The sequence below is a fragment of the Malus domestica genome, chromosome 16 (genome assembly GCF_042453785.1).
Source record: "Malus domestica chromosome 16, GDT2T_hap1".
Lineage (NCBI taxonomy): Eukaryota > Viridiplantae > Streptophyta > Magnoliopsida > Rosales > Rosaceae > Malus > Malus domestica.
The window spans coordinates 37,961,468-37,978,259 of record NC_091676.1 but is presented as its reverse complement, the minus strand read 5'-3'; the positions used below and the strand labels follow the sequence as shown (position 1 = coordinate 37,978,259).

Here is a 16,792-nt window from a genome sequence, read left to right as displayed (position 1 = left end):
ATGAGAATAAACAATTGCACAGGCTCGCACATGACTATGCTACAAACATGAAGAGGAAGCTCGACCAGCTGCAGGAATCTGATGGTCAGATTTTACTTGATCATCAGAGGTTTGTGGGTTTGTTCCAAAGGCATTTATTACTTTCATCTTCTGGGGCTGTACCGCGTAATGAAGCTCCAAATGATCAACCTTTAGTGCCTCCTTCTTCTGGGGTTTTGCCTAGTACTGAGGCTCCAAATAATCACCCTCTGGTGCCTCCTCTTTCTGGAGCTCTACCGACTGCTGAGACTTCTCCTGAACAACCTTTGTGAAGGCTCCCTCTTGTTTGTTTATTTTGATTGATGTATATGTACATATTTGTAACTTATCAGAGATATCAATAAACAAGCTTTGCTTTATTTCAACGTATTGTGTTAAATACACCAAGGCCTTCTTCACTAAGTTCTTTGAATTTTTCCTTTTGTTGAAGCTTGTATGTTGAAGCTTTGTGAGTGAAGCATGTAGGTTAAGGTAATGCTCCCTTAATTTCCCGAGTGAGGAAAACTTCTCGGTTGGAGACTTGAAAAAATCCAAGTCACTGAGTGGTCGTGAGACTTCCGAGTATCAAGGTGCAGTAGCATATGGTAGGAGTCCCCTAAGTCTCCGGTCGAGGGAGTTGACGAATGAGGTGTCTTGCTAGTAGCCAAGTTTCCAAAGTAACAAAATTTCACCATTTTCCTTTCTAAGTGGTAGCCCAAAACTCCTCCTTCATATATATTTGTTATGAAAGTTGTTAGGCCTAAAGAAGAGGAGGCCTAGGCTTTTTTTTTTTTTTTTTTTTTTTTGAAATTTCGAAATTTTGAATTTTCGAATTTCTGAATTTTTGAATTTTCAAATTTCCGAAAATATATATATATATATATATATATATATATATAAGCTTTATAGGTGAAGCTTTGATGGGTGAAGCTTTTGTGGTGGGAGAAGCTTTTGTCGGTGAAGGTTTTGTTGGTGAAGCTTTTATGGGTGAAGCTTTTGTAGTGGGGGAAGCTTTTGTGGGTGAAGCTTTTGTGGTGGGAGAAGCTTTTGTGGGTGAAGCTTTTGTTGGTAAAGCTTTTGTGGGTGAAGCTTTTGTTGGTAAAGCTTTTGTGGGTGAAGCTTTTGTTGGTAAAGCTTTTATGGGTGAAGCTTTTGTAGGTGAAGCTTTTGTGGTGGGTGAAGCTTTTGTGGGTGAAGCTTTTGTGGTGGGTGAAGCTTTTATGGGTGAAGCTTTTGTTGGTGAAGCTTTTATGGGTAAAGCTTTTGTAGGTGAAGTTATTTTGGGTGAAGCTTTTGTAGGTGAAGCTATTGTGGGTGAAGGTTTTGTAGGTGAAGCTTTTGTGGTGGGTGAAGCTTTTGTGGGTGAAGCTTTTGTGGGTGAAGCTTTTGTTGGTGAAGCTTTTATGGGTGAAGCTTTTGTAGGTGAAGCTATTGTGGGTGAAGCTTTTGTAGGTGAAGCTTTGGAGTTGAAGCTTTTGTTGGGTACCATGAATTGATTTTGCTTCACACTATCTTGATCAAAATAGTGTGAAGCTTTTGAGAATTTGTAGTTGTCCTCCATTGATGAAGCTTTTGTTGGTGAAGCTTTTGTGGTGAAGCTTTGTTGGGTACCATGAATTGATTTTGCTTCACACTATCTTGATCAAGATAGTGTGAAGCTTTTGAGAATTTGTAGTTCTCCTCTATTGATGAAGCTTTTGTTGGCACCATAAATTGGGTTTGTTTCACACTGTCTTGATCAAGAGTGTGTGAAGCTTTTGAGAATTGTGGTTGAACTCCTTTGATGAGACTCTTGTTAGCACCATAAATTGATTTTGCTTCACACTGTCTTGATCAAGAGTGTGTGAAGCTTTCAACAAGTTGTAGTGTTTGCATTGTTACAGAGGGGAAATTCTGAAGCAGATGCAAGAGGGCTGAATAGCTTGATCTTCGTATGCCATGCATTGAAGTTGTTGTTGGCTTGCAATAAGACTTTGTTAGTGACTATAACTCTTGTTGGGCATAAGTGCTCCCCTAGTTGAGTTGTCAAGCTTGAAGGTTTTTTATTATTTGTGAATGCTAGGAGTTCACATGTACAAGTTGTACCACTCGTCCTCTGGTAGGTGGAATGAATGGTGAGTTGCTTTCATCACTTGGTTGGTGGTACGAAGGTGAGTTCCTTTATCACCTTTCATCACCTGGTTGGTGGCACGAGGATGAGTTCCTTCTTCACCTGGTTGGTGGCATGAATGGCAAGTTGCCAAATGATATTAGGGTACGGGTTGTACATTTCATCACCTAGTTGGTGGCATGAAGGAGAGTACGGGTTGTACATTTAATCACCTGGTTGGTGGCATGAAGATGAGTTCCTTCTTCACCTGGTTGGTGGCATGAGTGGCAAGTTGCCAAATGATATTAGAGTACGGGTTGTACATTTCATCACCCGTTTAGTGGCATGAAGGAGAGTACGAGTTGTACATTTCATCACTTGGTTGGTGGCATGAATGGCAAGTTGCCAAATGATATTAGAGTACGGGTTGTACATTTCATCACCTGGTTGGTGGCATGAAGAAGAGTACGAGTTGTACATTTCATCACCTGGTTGGTGGCAAGAAGATAAGTTCCTTCTTCACCTGGTTGGTGGCATGAGTGGCAAGTTACCAAATGATATTAGAGTACGGGTTGTACATTTCATCACCTGGTTGGTGGCATTAAGAAAAGTATGGGTTGTACATTTCATCACCTGGTTGGTGGCATAAAGATGAGTTCCTTCTTCACCTGGTTGGTGGCATCAGTGGCAAGTTGCCAAATGATATTAGAGTATGGGTTGTACATTTCATCATTTGGTTGGTGAGAATAAGGGCAATGTGTCTAGGCACATTGTAGCAAATGTCGAATGACACAAAGTATGTTGAACCTTTTCAAAGCACAGTTGGCTTATGTATGAATGTGTTGGAATGTATGATTGAATGAATATATTGTGAAGCCGTTCGTTTATTTGTATAGTCTTGTTGATATATACTTAGACTTTGTTTCATGAAAGCATTCATGTTGAAGCTTTGAACCCGAGTGTTTTATTGCTAGGAATGTAAGAGGATTAAGACCGAGTTGTCTAAATCACCTCTTTATTGAATTCATGCCAAATAGTCTTCGTTACATAAGATGCTGAACGACTGAAGCTTAACACTTGTACAATGTGCGTTTACTTGTAATAGTACTTCAAGTGATCAGCGTTCCATGGATAGCCAATGGTCTTGACATCGGTGCTTCTAAGCTTGTAGGAGCCAGGGCCACTGATGCCAACAACTTCAAACGGTCCATCCCAATTTAGACTAAGTGTTCATTCACTCGGGACTCTGTCGCAGAGTAATCTTTTCTTCAATACCCAATCCCTCACTTTGAAAGAACGAGGTTTGACCCTTGAGTCATAGTAGTTGGAGATGCGCTGCTTGTAGGCGACATTCCTCAAGTGAGCCTGGTTTCTATATTCCTCGACTAGATTTTAGTTGAGGGTAAGTTGTTCGTCATTTTCGCTTTGCACGTAGTTCTGGACTCAGAACGTTGCTTGCTCAAGCTCAACTAGGACAACTGCCTCTGTATAAAAAGCAAGTGAGAATGGGGTTTCTCCTGTTGATGTCCGATACAAAGTGCGGTATGACCAAAGAACTTGAGGTACAAATTCTGGCCAACAACCTTTAGCCTTATCCAAGTTGGTTTTCAAAGTTCGCTTGATTATTTTGTTGATGGCTTCAACTTGTCCATTAAACTGGGGATGAGCTGGGAGGCAAAACATAAGTTGATGTTGAACTTAGAGCGGAACATCTTGAACTTATTGTTGTCGAATTGTCACCCATTGTTAGTGACTATTGCATTGGGAATGCCAAATCTGCAAATGATGTTCTTCCATACGAAGTCTTCTATTTTTGCCTCAGTAATGGTTGCCAAGGGTTCTACTTCGGCCCACTTTGTGAAGTAGTCAACTGCAATGATTGCATAGCGAACCTTACCTTTCCCTGCAGGCATTGGACCGATCAAATCAAGTCCCCAATGGGCGAAGGGCCAAGGGCTAATCATAGGAGTGAGCGGCTCGGGAGGGGAGTGAGGAATAGTTGCGTATCGTTGACACTTATCACATGAGCAGGATATTCTGATGGCATCTTAGTGGAGTGTTGGCCAATAATATCCTTGGCGAAAAGCCTTATATGCTAGGGATCAAGATCCAGCATGATCTCTGCAGACTCCTTCATGTATTTCCCGAATGACAGTTTCCGCCTCTGCGGGCGTAAGGCATCTTAGGTATGGTAGGTTAAAACCCCGCTTGTAGAGTTGGTCATTAATGATCAAGTAACGGGTAGCCTTGTATCGAATCTGCTTAGCTTGGACTTTGTCATTTGGAAGGGTGCCATGAGCAAGGAATCTATAAATCGGGGTAATCCAACTATCCCCCTATTGTAAGTTGCACACTTCCACAGCCATGGTGTTTGGTGCTGCCAACAATTCGACCTGAATTTTTCTCCCAATCTTGTCTTCCACAGCTGAGGCGAGGTGAGCCAAAGCATATGCATGATTGTTTGCCGCTCGAGGAATTTGGGTGATCTGGTAGTGGAAGTGCTTGAGCAACAATTGTGTTTGTGCCAAATATACTGCCATGTAGCTATCCTTAGCGTCAAAGTTGTTGGTGACCTGGTTAACCATCAATTAGGAGTCACTGAAGATATCAATTCGTTTAACCCTAAGGTTTTTGGCCAAACATAAGCCTGCTAGGAGGGCTTCATATTCGGCCTCATTGTTCGACGCCTTGAATTTGAAATGAAGAGCATACTCCATCGCCACTTTGTCAGGGGTCGTAAGGACTAGTCTTACTCTACAACCTTGTTGATTGGACGAGCCATCAACATATAGACTCCATGCTAGGGTTGTTGGTTCTATTTTCTGAGCTTCCGAGGGTAATGAAACCACTTCTTTAGGCGTAGAAACAATGTCAACAGGATATGTGAAGTCGGCGATGAAGTCTGCCACTGCTTAGCCCTTCTCAGCTGGCTTTGGTTGGTAAGAGATGTCAAACTTACCCAATGTTATCGCCCATTTGATCATTCGCTCAGAAGTGTCAGGACTTTGGAGTATCTATCGAAAAGGATGATTGGTAAGCACGATGATGGAGTGTGCTTGGAAGTAAGGGCGAAGTTTTCGAGCAGACATGACCAATGCTAGAGCCAACTTCTTAATGTTAAAGTATCGTGTCTCCGTATCTTGTAAAGCCTTGCTAGTGTAGTAGACAGACTGTTCGACATTACCATCATTTCGAATGAGAACGAAATTTACTGCTGAAGCCGATACCGACAGATAGATAATGAGAGTGTCACCAACCTTAGGTTTGGAGAGTAGAGGAGCTTTACTCATGTAGTCTTTGAGGTTCTTGAATGCCTCAGCACATTCATCAGTCTATGTAATGTACTTCTTACTTCCTTTAAGTGCTTTGAAGAAATGAGCACATATGTCTGTGGCCTTAGAGATGAACCTAGTTAAGGCTGCCACCTTGCCAGTAAGGCTCTGGATGTCTTTTGAAGTTACCGGTTCCTTCATGTCAAGGATTGCTTTAATCTTCTCGGGATTAGCCTCAATGCTTCGTTGGCTTATCATGAAGCCTAAGAATTTGCCAGAGCCTATGCCGAAGGCACATTTGTTGGGGTTCAACCTCATTCGATACCTCTTCAGAATGGTGAAAGTTTCAGATAGGTTGGTGATGTGTTGGTCAGCTTGTTTGCTCTTGACTAGCATATCATCAACGTAAACTTTCATGCTCTTCCTAATTTGTTCGGCGAACATTAAATTGACCAGTCTCTGATAAGTCGCTCTTGCATTCTTTAGGCCGAAGGGCATAACTTTATAGCAATATAGTCCCTTGTCAGTAGTGAAAGTTGTGTGTTCTTGGTCCGGATGGTTCATGAGGATTTGGTTGTATCCTGAGTAAGCATCCATGAAGCTCAAGAGTTCATACCCTACAGTAGAGTCTATAAGTTTGTCTATGAGAGGAAGAGGAAAGATATCCTTCAGGCATCCTTTGTTTAGGTCGGTGTAATCGACACACATTCTCCACAAGACCTTTTGGAGCAGGAGACTTCCCTGGTCGGATTCTTCTTAACAAGGACAACATTTGCTACCCATGTTGGATAATTGACTTCGCGGACGAAGCCTATGCCTTTGAGTTTTTCAACTTCTGCCTTCATTGCCTCGTACCGTTCAGCGTAATAAGATCTTCGTTTCTATCTCACTAGTTTGGTCTTGGGGTCCATACTTAAGCGATGACAAATGATATCGGAAGAGATACCTAGCATGTCTTCGTATGACCAGGCGAAGACCTCAGTGTTCTTTTGCAAAAAAGAGATCAATGCCAACCGAATGGGTGGTGACAAGATGGTGCCAATCTTCACCATGCGATCCGGATAATCTTTTGAGATAGATACCTTCTCCAACTCTTTAGTGGGTTATGCTTGCTGGGTGAAAGAGTCATCTCGAGGATCGTCGGGTTAACTGTTGCCACCGTAAAAATCCAAGTTGGCTTCATCTGGGCTGGTCTTTATGACTTGGTCATGTATATAAAGGGTTTCCTTGGGCACAGACAGGTGCTGTTGCTTGACCGAAGTGTTGTAACATGATCGTGCACTAAGTTAATCTCCTCTGATGTAACCATTGCCATAGGGGGTTAGAAATTTCATCAACAACATATGTATGGATACATGGCCTTGAGATCATTGATGCCTGTGCGTTCGAAGATGACATTGTATGTCGTTGGGCAATCAACCACCAGGAAGTTAGTGGTAATGGTAGCTGTGTAAGGGCCTGTACCAATGGTGCAAGGTAAGTGTATGCTCCCCAAAGGTTGCACGATATCATCGGAGAAACTTATCAGAGGGGAAATCGAGCGATCGAGCAAGTGTTCAGTTACATTAAGTGCCCTGAAAGCTTCAGCAAACATGATATTGACCGAAGCCCCCGTGTCTACCAAGATTCGTCGTACTTCAAAGTTGGCTATGTGAGCTTCCACGATCAGTGGATCGTTGTGAGGGTAGATGATACCTCTTTCTTCCTCAGGGTAGAAACATATTGGATCCCAATTAGGCTTTTGATACTTACCTCCCTTGATGTCTTCCACGTGAAACACTTGGTGGCCAAACCTTAAAGCTCGTTCACTATTTTTCATGGCCCTGTTGAAAGATTTAAATATGGGTGTGCCACCACTTATGGAATATATCACATTCACCTGGCGTTGGTTACGGTTACCCCTTGGAGGGTGAATGAGGAATTGATCAATTTTTCCTTCACGTGCCAAAGCTTCAATATGATCACAAAGGGTGATACATTTCTCACCGTCATGGCCGTTATGCTCGTGGTAGTAGCAAAACGTGCCTGTGTTCTTCGTGGGTTTGTAATCCGGGTGCCTCGGCTTTGGCTTCGATATCAAGTGTGCTATGCTGGGGTAAATGGCCACGCATGTGGCATTCAAAGGTGTGTATGCCTCATACCTCGGGGTAGGGGCTGTCCTGACACGTGCTTGACCCACTATGTTAACTGCTTGGGGTTGGGGATTATCATGGCGATACCCTTGGTTATCACAGTAGTGTCTCTTACTCCTTTTACTAAAATGAAACTGGTGAGGATGGAAATCTTTCCTTTTGCCCTGAGATTGATATGTCTGTTGACTTGGCAAAGTATTAAGTAAGGCAGGGGGAGGCACCGTTGCCGTTTAGAATATTGAGGTCTTCTCATTTGGTTGGATCTAGCTTCCACTCCCTACTTGCTGATAAGGGGTGGCTGTTGGGGGTTTCCCTTGATATGTCCTTACCTCGGCCGAGGCATGGTTGTAAGCCTGTGCCATCATCTCAGAGTAAGTCTTCCAAGTGTTGGCATTGATCATGTACTTGAAGAAACAGTCACGTAGGCCTGCCGTGAAGGCTTTGAAGGCAGTCTTGTCGTCTGCCTCGGCACAACGGGAATACTCATGGCTGAAGCGGCCAGCATACATACGTAATGACTTGTTTAGCTTCTGGCGAATAGTGTACAAGTCATCCGCAGAGTGCAAGCGATCGGTCTGGAAAATGTGTTGAGAAACAAACAGTTTCCTCAATTCCTCAAATGAGTCTACCGTCTCAGGTGGAAGATGGCAATACCAGTTTAGAGCTCCACCAACGAGGGTAGAGGGGAAGAAAAGACATTGCTCTTCGTCGGTGTGCATCCGATATGCCATGGTGGACTTAAAAAGGTTAAGGTGTTCAATCGGGTCCTCCTTTCTAGTATAGAGTTGCAAACCAAGCTTCTGCTTTGTCTTTGCTTTAGGGGGGTGTCGAGGATTCTCCCTGTAAGAGGACCAGGCCTAGGTTGGTTCCAATCAGGTATCTCAGCTTGTCGTTCGGCCTTCAACTTGTTTACTTCCTTAAGAAGTTGTAAAACAAGAGGGTCCTGAGTGGAGTCATGTACCACTGGAGCTTTCTTTCGAAAATCTCCATCTCCTCTTTGAAGTATGAAGGTTTGATCAAGAGCATGTGATTTTTCCCTGGATTCGCCGTACTGACTTCCAATATATGTCTGTCAGAACATCTTTGAGTCCCCTATACCTTTGTGTTTCTCTAGGACTTGTTGCCCCTTCCCCAAATTAGTAGCCGGCATGGGACTTGGCTGGGACTTGGAAGGGGACCGAGTCTTTTAGAGACCCTTGGGTCATTGATCTTCAAGCTTACATGGATGGGATTGTCTCAATGTTGCTTTAGGAAATCTCGATAGTCACGAAAGACGACTTTCGATCCTTCCACTTTTTCTGTAAGGAGGTGTTTTCCTCCACTTCTCCTACTTCGAGTCGAATCAGCTGGGTTGAGAGAAGTCTCATATTGATCAATATTTTGATGATTAGCTCGCTCCTCATCAGGGATACCCATGTCAAAGGAAGGTGACCCTCCGTGTTGGGGGGCACCCAGATGATGGTTGATGTCAACAAGGGTAACGAGCTCACGTGTTTGAGTACTCCTAGTTTTGTGGAGCGTCTCAAAGAGCTTCTCATACTGCTCCTGAAGGACCTCATTCTTCATTGCTATCTTGTTGTTCTGAGCTTCTAGCTCATCGACTTTAGCTTGAAGAGCAACCCTCTTTCCTTCCTTCTTTCGTTGCCTCGCACCAAGTGCAAGAGGGGTGTCATTCTGCGTGCTGTGGCTTCCTTCGCTTCCCATGTTGGAGAGGGATGCATGGTCAAAAGAGAGTGTACGAATGGTGGAAACCAGCTTAACAAAGCTGAAGAAAGTGGGAATAACTGTCGTTCCCACAGATGGCGCCAAATGTTGATGCACAAAATCAATGGGGACTTTGGTACAACATAAAGTGTTAAGTTTGTGACCTTCGCTAGATTGCTCCGGTCACTAGTGTGGATAAGTATGTAAATGGATAGGGACAGGGAAGCAAACACAAGATGTACGTGGTTCACCCAAATTGGCTACGTCCATGGAGTAGAGGAGTTCTCATTAATTGTGAAGGGTTTACACAAGCACATAGGTTCAAGCTCTCCTTTAGTGAGTACTAGTGAATGATTTAGTACAAATAACATTAGGCAATATTGTGAGAGAATGATCATTATTTATAGAAGAAAGTTTCTAGTTTCATTCTGACATTGACACATGTCGTGTTGTGATTGGCTTCTGATGTTGACACGTGTCGCGCTATGATTGGCTTCTGATGTCGACACGTGTCGCGCTGTGATTGGCCTCCTGGTTCGAGGGAAACTCTTCTGGGTCCTTGACGGTATAACGTTGACCGGTGCTCAGTAGTTTCAGGATTGGTCAAGTATGGTACAAACAAATTTAATTACAAATTGTAAATCCCATTTCATGTCAAGTAAGAAAAATAAAGGAAAAACAAGAGGAGTTAGAATTAAGGATTAATGCTCCATATTTTGTCAAGTTTAAAAACCAAATCTAATTGTTGTAAATGGATGTGTGAATGCCTATTGTAATAAGCAACTAAGTATGATCAAACATTTACAACATCGTTAAAGAGAGTCGGTTTGGTAGGTTTGTGAGACATTTTGCCTATAAAAGATTGAAGCATAAACGAAAGAAGAGAAGTGAGAAACATATGGAGGAAAGGAAAGAAAAGTGGGAAGGAAGAGAGAAAAGAAAGAAGAGAGAAATAAAGGAAAGAAAGTAAGAGATGCAAACGAAAATACCAATGAGCTAGGCTAGAGAGAAGAGAGAAAATAATGAGAGTTATTTTGTAATCCTATTATCTTGTTCCGAAGACATAGGCACACTTGCCGAATCTCGTAAATATTATATTTTATTTATTTTATGTTCTACTGCACGCATATTCTGAATTTCACGAGATTAATGAATTTTTTGAGTTAGAAGGTCCAAAATTACAATTGATTCGTAGTGTTCTGTCATCCGTCGCCGCCTTTATTATTTTATTCGAGTCCTTCCCAACTCCCTCTTCGGACTTTTAACGAACACCTCATCTGCTCTGTGCATAATTTCTCAACCTCTATTTGTATCAATGCTGAGGGCTTTTCCTGCCCTTTTCCGCCTACCCATTCCCTCTTTCCCCATAAGTAATAAGACCACGTAACGTCAATGCCTAACTTTTACCTTCTCCTCCTTTTTCTTCTTCTTCATCTTCTTTTTGTATTCTTTTTCCTGACTAATTTGTAATTTTATTGGGTGCTTTTCGCAGAAGTGCTTTTAGCAGAATGAGCTCAACCCCATCACCAAAATGCCCAAAATTTATTCCTGTGGAAGAGAGTAAGATCTGCTCAATAAGCAAAGCTGATGGTAATCCCTTTTACCCTTTGTTTTCATTTCATTATTTTGTATTTGTTTTGGGCATTGACTTTTTGGACATTGTTTTATAGGGTTCGTAAAAAATTACTGTAAGCTTCTCTATATGATTGTGATTTTGCAGGTATCAGGTTTAGTCTTGTGTCATATAACATTTTGGCTCAGGTATGACTATCACACTTAATTTTCTGACAATTTCCGATTTCGTGCTTAATTGACCGTGTTTTAGTTTTTGCCTTTTGGGGTTTATTATATGCATCGGTATTCGATTATCGCTTTGTATCCACAAAGAAGTCTATGAAATAATAATGAACTTTTATTTAACTCAATAAAAATTACATGTTACAACTGAATTCAGCTTCCTTTTTTCTTTCTATGCCAATGTGATTGTTTGTTTTCTATGTTTTGTGATCATTAGTGAAGTGCATGTATTGATTATATGCAATGTTGCCCATATTATCATTGTATTTTTTCGTTAAATGATACATTTATTGTTAATAGTAAATTTAATTTTCTTGTGTTTTGCTTCAATTGGTTCTAATATAATGTTATTCTGTAATATTTCCTAATTCATTTAATGTTGAGGAAGTACTTTACAAGTTACATATAGGAATATGAATTCCTAGTGAATTCTATTTTTATATTTTTACCCTTTGTCTAAAATATCTCTCTATTTTTTGTATTTGCAGGTGTACGTAAAGAGCTCTTTGTTTCCACACTCTCCATCCTCCTGTCTCAGGTCTAATATAAATCATAACTTAAGCATTTTGTGAATAAGTTGCTCAACCGTTAGCTTATATTGATATAAGTAGTCTCTATTACTAGTTGTTCCATTTAATTGGCGCAACATTAGGATAATGTTGGCTTATAGTGATGCATAGCACGTAAGCTAACCTGCTATGAACATGGAATTATAAGCAGGAACTTGGACCTATGTATCAGATAGGATGTTGATTTGGTTTGTTGTCTTCAACATGTAAAGTAAGTTTTGGCATGCCCAGACGGTACATCAGTACACTGCATGTGCCTACAACATACTTTTTACCCTTTTACCCATCTAATTTTGTGATGTCAATTACCTTCTTCTGATGTTTAGCTGGATTGCTTAGTAATATTCTACACATTGAGCAAAGTTCCAGGAGAAATAGATGAGTTTTTCCCTTTTTGGTAATGTTTTCTTCTGCATGCTATATAAAGTTGTTCACATGTGAGTTTTTCCCTTTATGTTTGGAAATATGCTTACCATAGGTGGAAAGCTCGCTCGCAGGCCATTTTGAGTGTTGTAAGGAACCTTGGAGCTGACTTTTTCTGTCTACAGGTTTCCTTTTATGTTTTTTGTTATATTTTTCTGCTTTTCTTGAAAGGGGAGGTAAATAGTTTCTTTGCCATTTATATAACCTGTAGTTTTGAACAATATAAAATTCTTTCCAGGAAGTTGATGAGTATGACAGCTTTTACAAAGGAAATATGGAGAGCAATGGGTATTCTAGTACGTATATCCAGAGAAGTGGGCAAAAGCGTGACGGATGTGGAATTTTTTATAAACACGAAATGTAGGTTAAAAATCGACTCCTTTTCCTGGTTTAATGTGCATAATTTATATACTTATTAACTAGAATGAGCCATCAAGAAAAATATGAAAATAATAAAGAACAAGTATTTAACATCTAACAACACCAAGTAAGGAGCAAGTCTTAGCCTCTTCAAAGTGTTATTAGACATTGTGTTGGTAATCGGTGCTGGAAAATAACAAGGAGAAGGGTTCAATTTCAGGATAGATACTTGAGAACACAAAGTGGCTTGTTTAGCCCGTTGTTTGAGTAGTGGAGTGGGGAGATGTCCTTTGAAATACTTGTGGCTTCCACTAGGAGGTAATCACGGGTAGGTTGGGATCTGGTGGCAGAGAAAGTGAAAAAGATTATTGGAAGATTGTAAGAAAGAATTCCTCTCAAGAGGAGGTAGGTTGACTTTGATTGATTTGGTTTTAAGCTGCTTACTAACCTATTGGCACTGTGTTTTTTAAATTCCAGCACAAGTACCCAATAGAATAGAGCAATTGATGAGGGATTTGTGTGACAAGGTTTTGAGTAAGGTTTTGGTAAAGAGAAATAAGGTGGCGCTTGGAAAATGGCTAAGGACATTTCAGCTGGAGAGGTTTTTCTGTATGACATGATGTCATTAGACACAGTTATATGAGGTAGACAGGAATTTGAAGGATTCTAATCCAGTGGTACAAGTTTCATTTTATCACCCTTTGGAAAGACATTTAGCAAGGTCTGAACTTTTTTGTGTCTTGCTGTCTTTTTGGTGGTGGATAATGGAGTTTTTGGGACGAGAGTTGGCTGTGGAAACTTTGTTCATGACTTTTCAACGTCTCTACAGATTGGTAATATCGCAGTAATATAGCATAGTGTTCCTATAGTTAGAATGTGGTCAGTTTGTTCCTTCCTTTATAACGGGATTTAGGTCTCCACAGAAACTTGAGAGTGAATTTCAACTTGCAAAGGCCACTTCTTTGCCCCCAGTGACGTATCATGTGCAGAGGAGTTCAAATTTTTGGGTAGTGTGATTGGAAAGGAACAAAAGGATTTTAAAGATTTTAGAGGGGAGCAGAACTAGGCTCCCGACTGCATTTTGGTCTTCGATTGCTTCTGAGTCTTGGGAAATTTCATTTCTTTTCGTTGCTACCTTTGCAGATTGGAAAGCTGTTCTTGTCTAGATATTATGGTTTTTGTTGTATGTTAGCTAGAGCTTGATCCGTTAGTTAGTTGCTTGTATTTAGTGGATACCCTATCCACACAATTTTAGTTGTTTTCTTTGTTTAATAGAGTTTTGTTTCTTATCGAAATTAAAAACTTTAATCCGAAGCGACTAAACCGTCCCGTTCATGTCATGGACTCGTATGAAATGGCAAAACCCATAGCATTGTCTCTCCATTGCCATATGGATATTGGGACAAATTTGGATAATTTCTTTCCAACTTTTTTTAAACTTTGCAGCAGAGCGTTACCTATTTAAATCTATTTCAAATTTAAATGTACGGCTATCTTAATTGTGCCGGATTGTCCTTCATCCTTCAGGGCAGATTTGGTGTTAGAGGAGAAAATAGAATACAATGATCTTGTAAACTCAATTAAAGATGGAAATATACCCGGTGATGATAAACCAAATGATAAGGAAGCCACAGGAAATGAAGATGCCGGATCCAAAAATGGTAACTTCCATGCTGTTTTATTATCTAATCCGTTGCTGACTTCATGTTGTTAATGGTGTACCGTCTCAAATGTTTAAAATGTTAGAATCTTGATTTATGTTAATGCATAGCTGTCTTTAATTTCGAGTATTTAGAGGAATTCCTTCATTTGCAACTTTATCTATGTTCTTATTGTTGGTGACATTTTAAATACTTTTTCCCATCTGCTGTGTGTGTTTTTTCTATTGGTGTTATTAATCTTGATCATAGCTTCCTTATGTCTTAATACAGTTTTCTCCACAGAAGTAAAGATGTGGTTGACTGACATTTTCTTCACTCTCTTCAGGTTCAACAGTAGAGACCACTCAGGATCGTGGAGATCCTAATGATCCTCGTGTCAGACTAAAACGTGATTGTGTTGGAATTATGGCAGCATTCAAGTTAAAACATCCTTGTAATCATTTTGTTATTGTGGCAAACACACATCTTTACTGGTAAAGTTGTATGTTATTATATTGTTAGTTTCCTACTATTTTATGCGGTGTTGTGTTTATGCTTCTTGCCTATAGACATGGGGTTTATATTTTATTTGTTGTTGTAAATTGTTAAGGACATTGATGTTTATGCTTCAGGGATCCCAGCTGGGTTGATGTTAAGCTTGCACAAGCTAAATATCTTGTATCGCGTTTGGCTCAATTTAAAACATTAGTATCCGACAGATTTGAGTGCACTCCTTCATTGATTGTGGCTGGTGACTTCAATTCAGTTCCCGGGGATAAGGTCTGATGCCCTCAAATTTCTTAATATTCACCTACTTTACTCTTGTACTGGTTTGGTTTGCATTGTTTCTGATTCTTCAGGTTTTGTCTTAGTCCACGAGGGGACCTGGTCCTGGTGTATGCAAAATACTTCCCCCAGTTCTAACTTCTCTTGTATTCCAGGTTTACCAGTACCTTATTTCAGGCAACACTTCATCTGCACCAACAATGGATATTCTAGAAGATTTGCCTATTCCCTTGTGCAGCACCTACGCTTATACACGAGGTGAACCGCAATTTACAAATTGCACCCCTGGATTCACTGGTACGCTTGATTATATTTTCTTTTCCCCTTCTGACCACATAAAACCAGTCAGTTTTCTTGAGCTTCCGGGACCGGATTCCTCTGATGTGGATGGTGGATTACCAAACCTCTTTCACCCAAGTGATCATTTACCAGTTGGTGTGGAATTTGAGATATCCAGAGAATAGATTTCTTTTCTGACAAAAAAAAAAAAAAAAAAAAAAAACAATAAATTACTTGATACGGAAAGCAACATTTGGGTCCCTTAACTAAAAATTTTTGTTTTGCATTTATAGGTGTATGCTTCTTATTTTCTAAACCTCGTGATGTATAACTAACACTGAACTGAACATTTCATCGCTTAAGAGGGAAAGAGAAACGATTGGAGACTGATTGGTTTCGGCTACGCATAGGAGTTGGGCGGCCATGATAGGTTAGCTGGATTGATTAGTGTTATGAAGTGAATGGAAGAAAGTTATAATGTCTTAGTTACGTACAAGGTGGCTGAATGGGTGGTGGGGAAGATTGAAGATTGAAGACTGAGGACTAAGAATTGAATGTCAAGCTTATAGCGCGAGCTTGTAATTAAGCAAGGCATTAAAGTGATTCAGGTTAGACGTTCACTTCCAATGGGCGGTGGGCAAATATCAGCTTGAGAAAGGAGTAGCAAATGAACGTAGATCCATTCTATTGCTTTCATGCTGTGTTGATGAATGAAATCTGACTTAACATATGATTTTTGTGAGATCAAATTGGACCACCAAGTCTCTGCATTTAATAATATGTCACCGCCAACCAGAAATATGTTACAACTTTTCTTAGAGTGAAGGAGTAGCTGAAATGGAGAGTATAATTTTTGATAACTTGTATAGAATTAGTATTTACGGTGATGGTGTTGAATTTAGGGTCTGTAGACCTATCCTCATGGTCGTCATCGGCTTCGACGGACGGCGGTGGTGGTGTTGAATTTAGGGTCTGTAGACCTATCTATTAGGATTCTATTTTAAGTTTACAAAATCACATTCCTAATTGATAATTCTATTCACAATACTTTTCGATATATATTAGCAAAAATTGTCCACGTGATGCTGCGAGTTTCAAATGCAACTAGTTCTTGCGATTAGTAAATATGGTCGATAAGTTGTCAATAGTCAAGAAACACGTTGGCCAGGATGGTCAAATTTTATCAGATTACTCCAAATGACTTCAACTTCTTCAAAAGGTTTGCTTCTAGACTCTTACCAATCACTCAATAGATTTGTTAATTGGCCCTAAACTCAATATAAAAAAAAATATTAGCCAACTCTAATTAACAATAGCTAATCAAACTACAAAAACAACATGGTGAGTTTTAACTGTGTTCAAACATCCGAATCAACAAATTCAAAGGTCTTGATATGCATTATTACCCAAAAGGCATCCATTACATTTTAATAAAAATTTCCCTAATGGACTTCAGTTCACATACAATTTGAAAGATCAAATTCAAACATTGAAGCACTCAAGCAATTTAGATAATGCTTGAAAGATGAAATTCAAACACTAAAAGCATTCTGCAACTGAATCACATGAGTCGCATTAGGTCCTTACCAACCAAAACTTTATCGCAGCCAAACACTAGGTCCTTTCCATTAGTTAAGTAGATTTTACATAGCTGCATTATCATTGAAATTAGGGAAATAAATCAGTAATCTTAAATTTTTTCAGGAACACAATTATATTTCCC

The 16,792-nt window shown here is 40.1% G+C and overlaps 1 protein-coding gene across 5 annotated transcripts; it reads left to right on the top strand.

Annotated features, from left to right (window-relative positions):
* The first annotated feature begins 10,358 nt into the window (after positions 1-10,358).
* On the top strand, positions 10,359-15,464 carry LOC114822018 (carbon catabolite repressor protein 4 homolog 4). Of its 5 annotated transcripts, none has more exons than XM_029095888.2 (10): positions 10,359-10,598; positions 10,708-10,805; positions 10,936-10,976; positions 11,501-11,550; positions 12,060-12,129; positions 12,243-12,364; positions 13,892-14,025; positions 14,351-14,498; positions 14,637-14,784; positions 14,946-15,464. In XM_029095888.2, the coding sequence occupies exons 1-10, from the start codon at positions 10,531-10,533 to the stop codon at positions 15,252-15,254; spliced, it is 1,188 nt and encodes a 395-aa protein (XP_028951721.1). In that variant the 5' UTR covers positions 10,359-10,530; the 3' UTR covers positions 15,255-15,464. The 5 variants fall into 5 exon arrangements, with proteins under 5 accessions (XP_028951721.1, XP_028951722.1, XP_070671284.1 ...); XM_029095889.2 differs by having other exon boundaries at positions 10,368-10,598; positions 10,711-10,805; XM_029095890.2 differs by having other exon boundaries at positions 10,456-10,585.
* Positions 15,465-16,792: the final 1,328 nt, after the last annotated feature.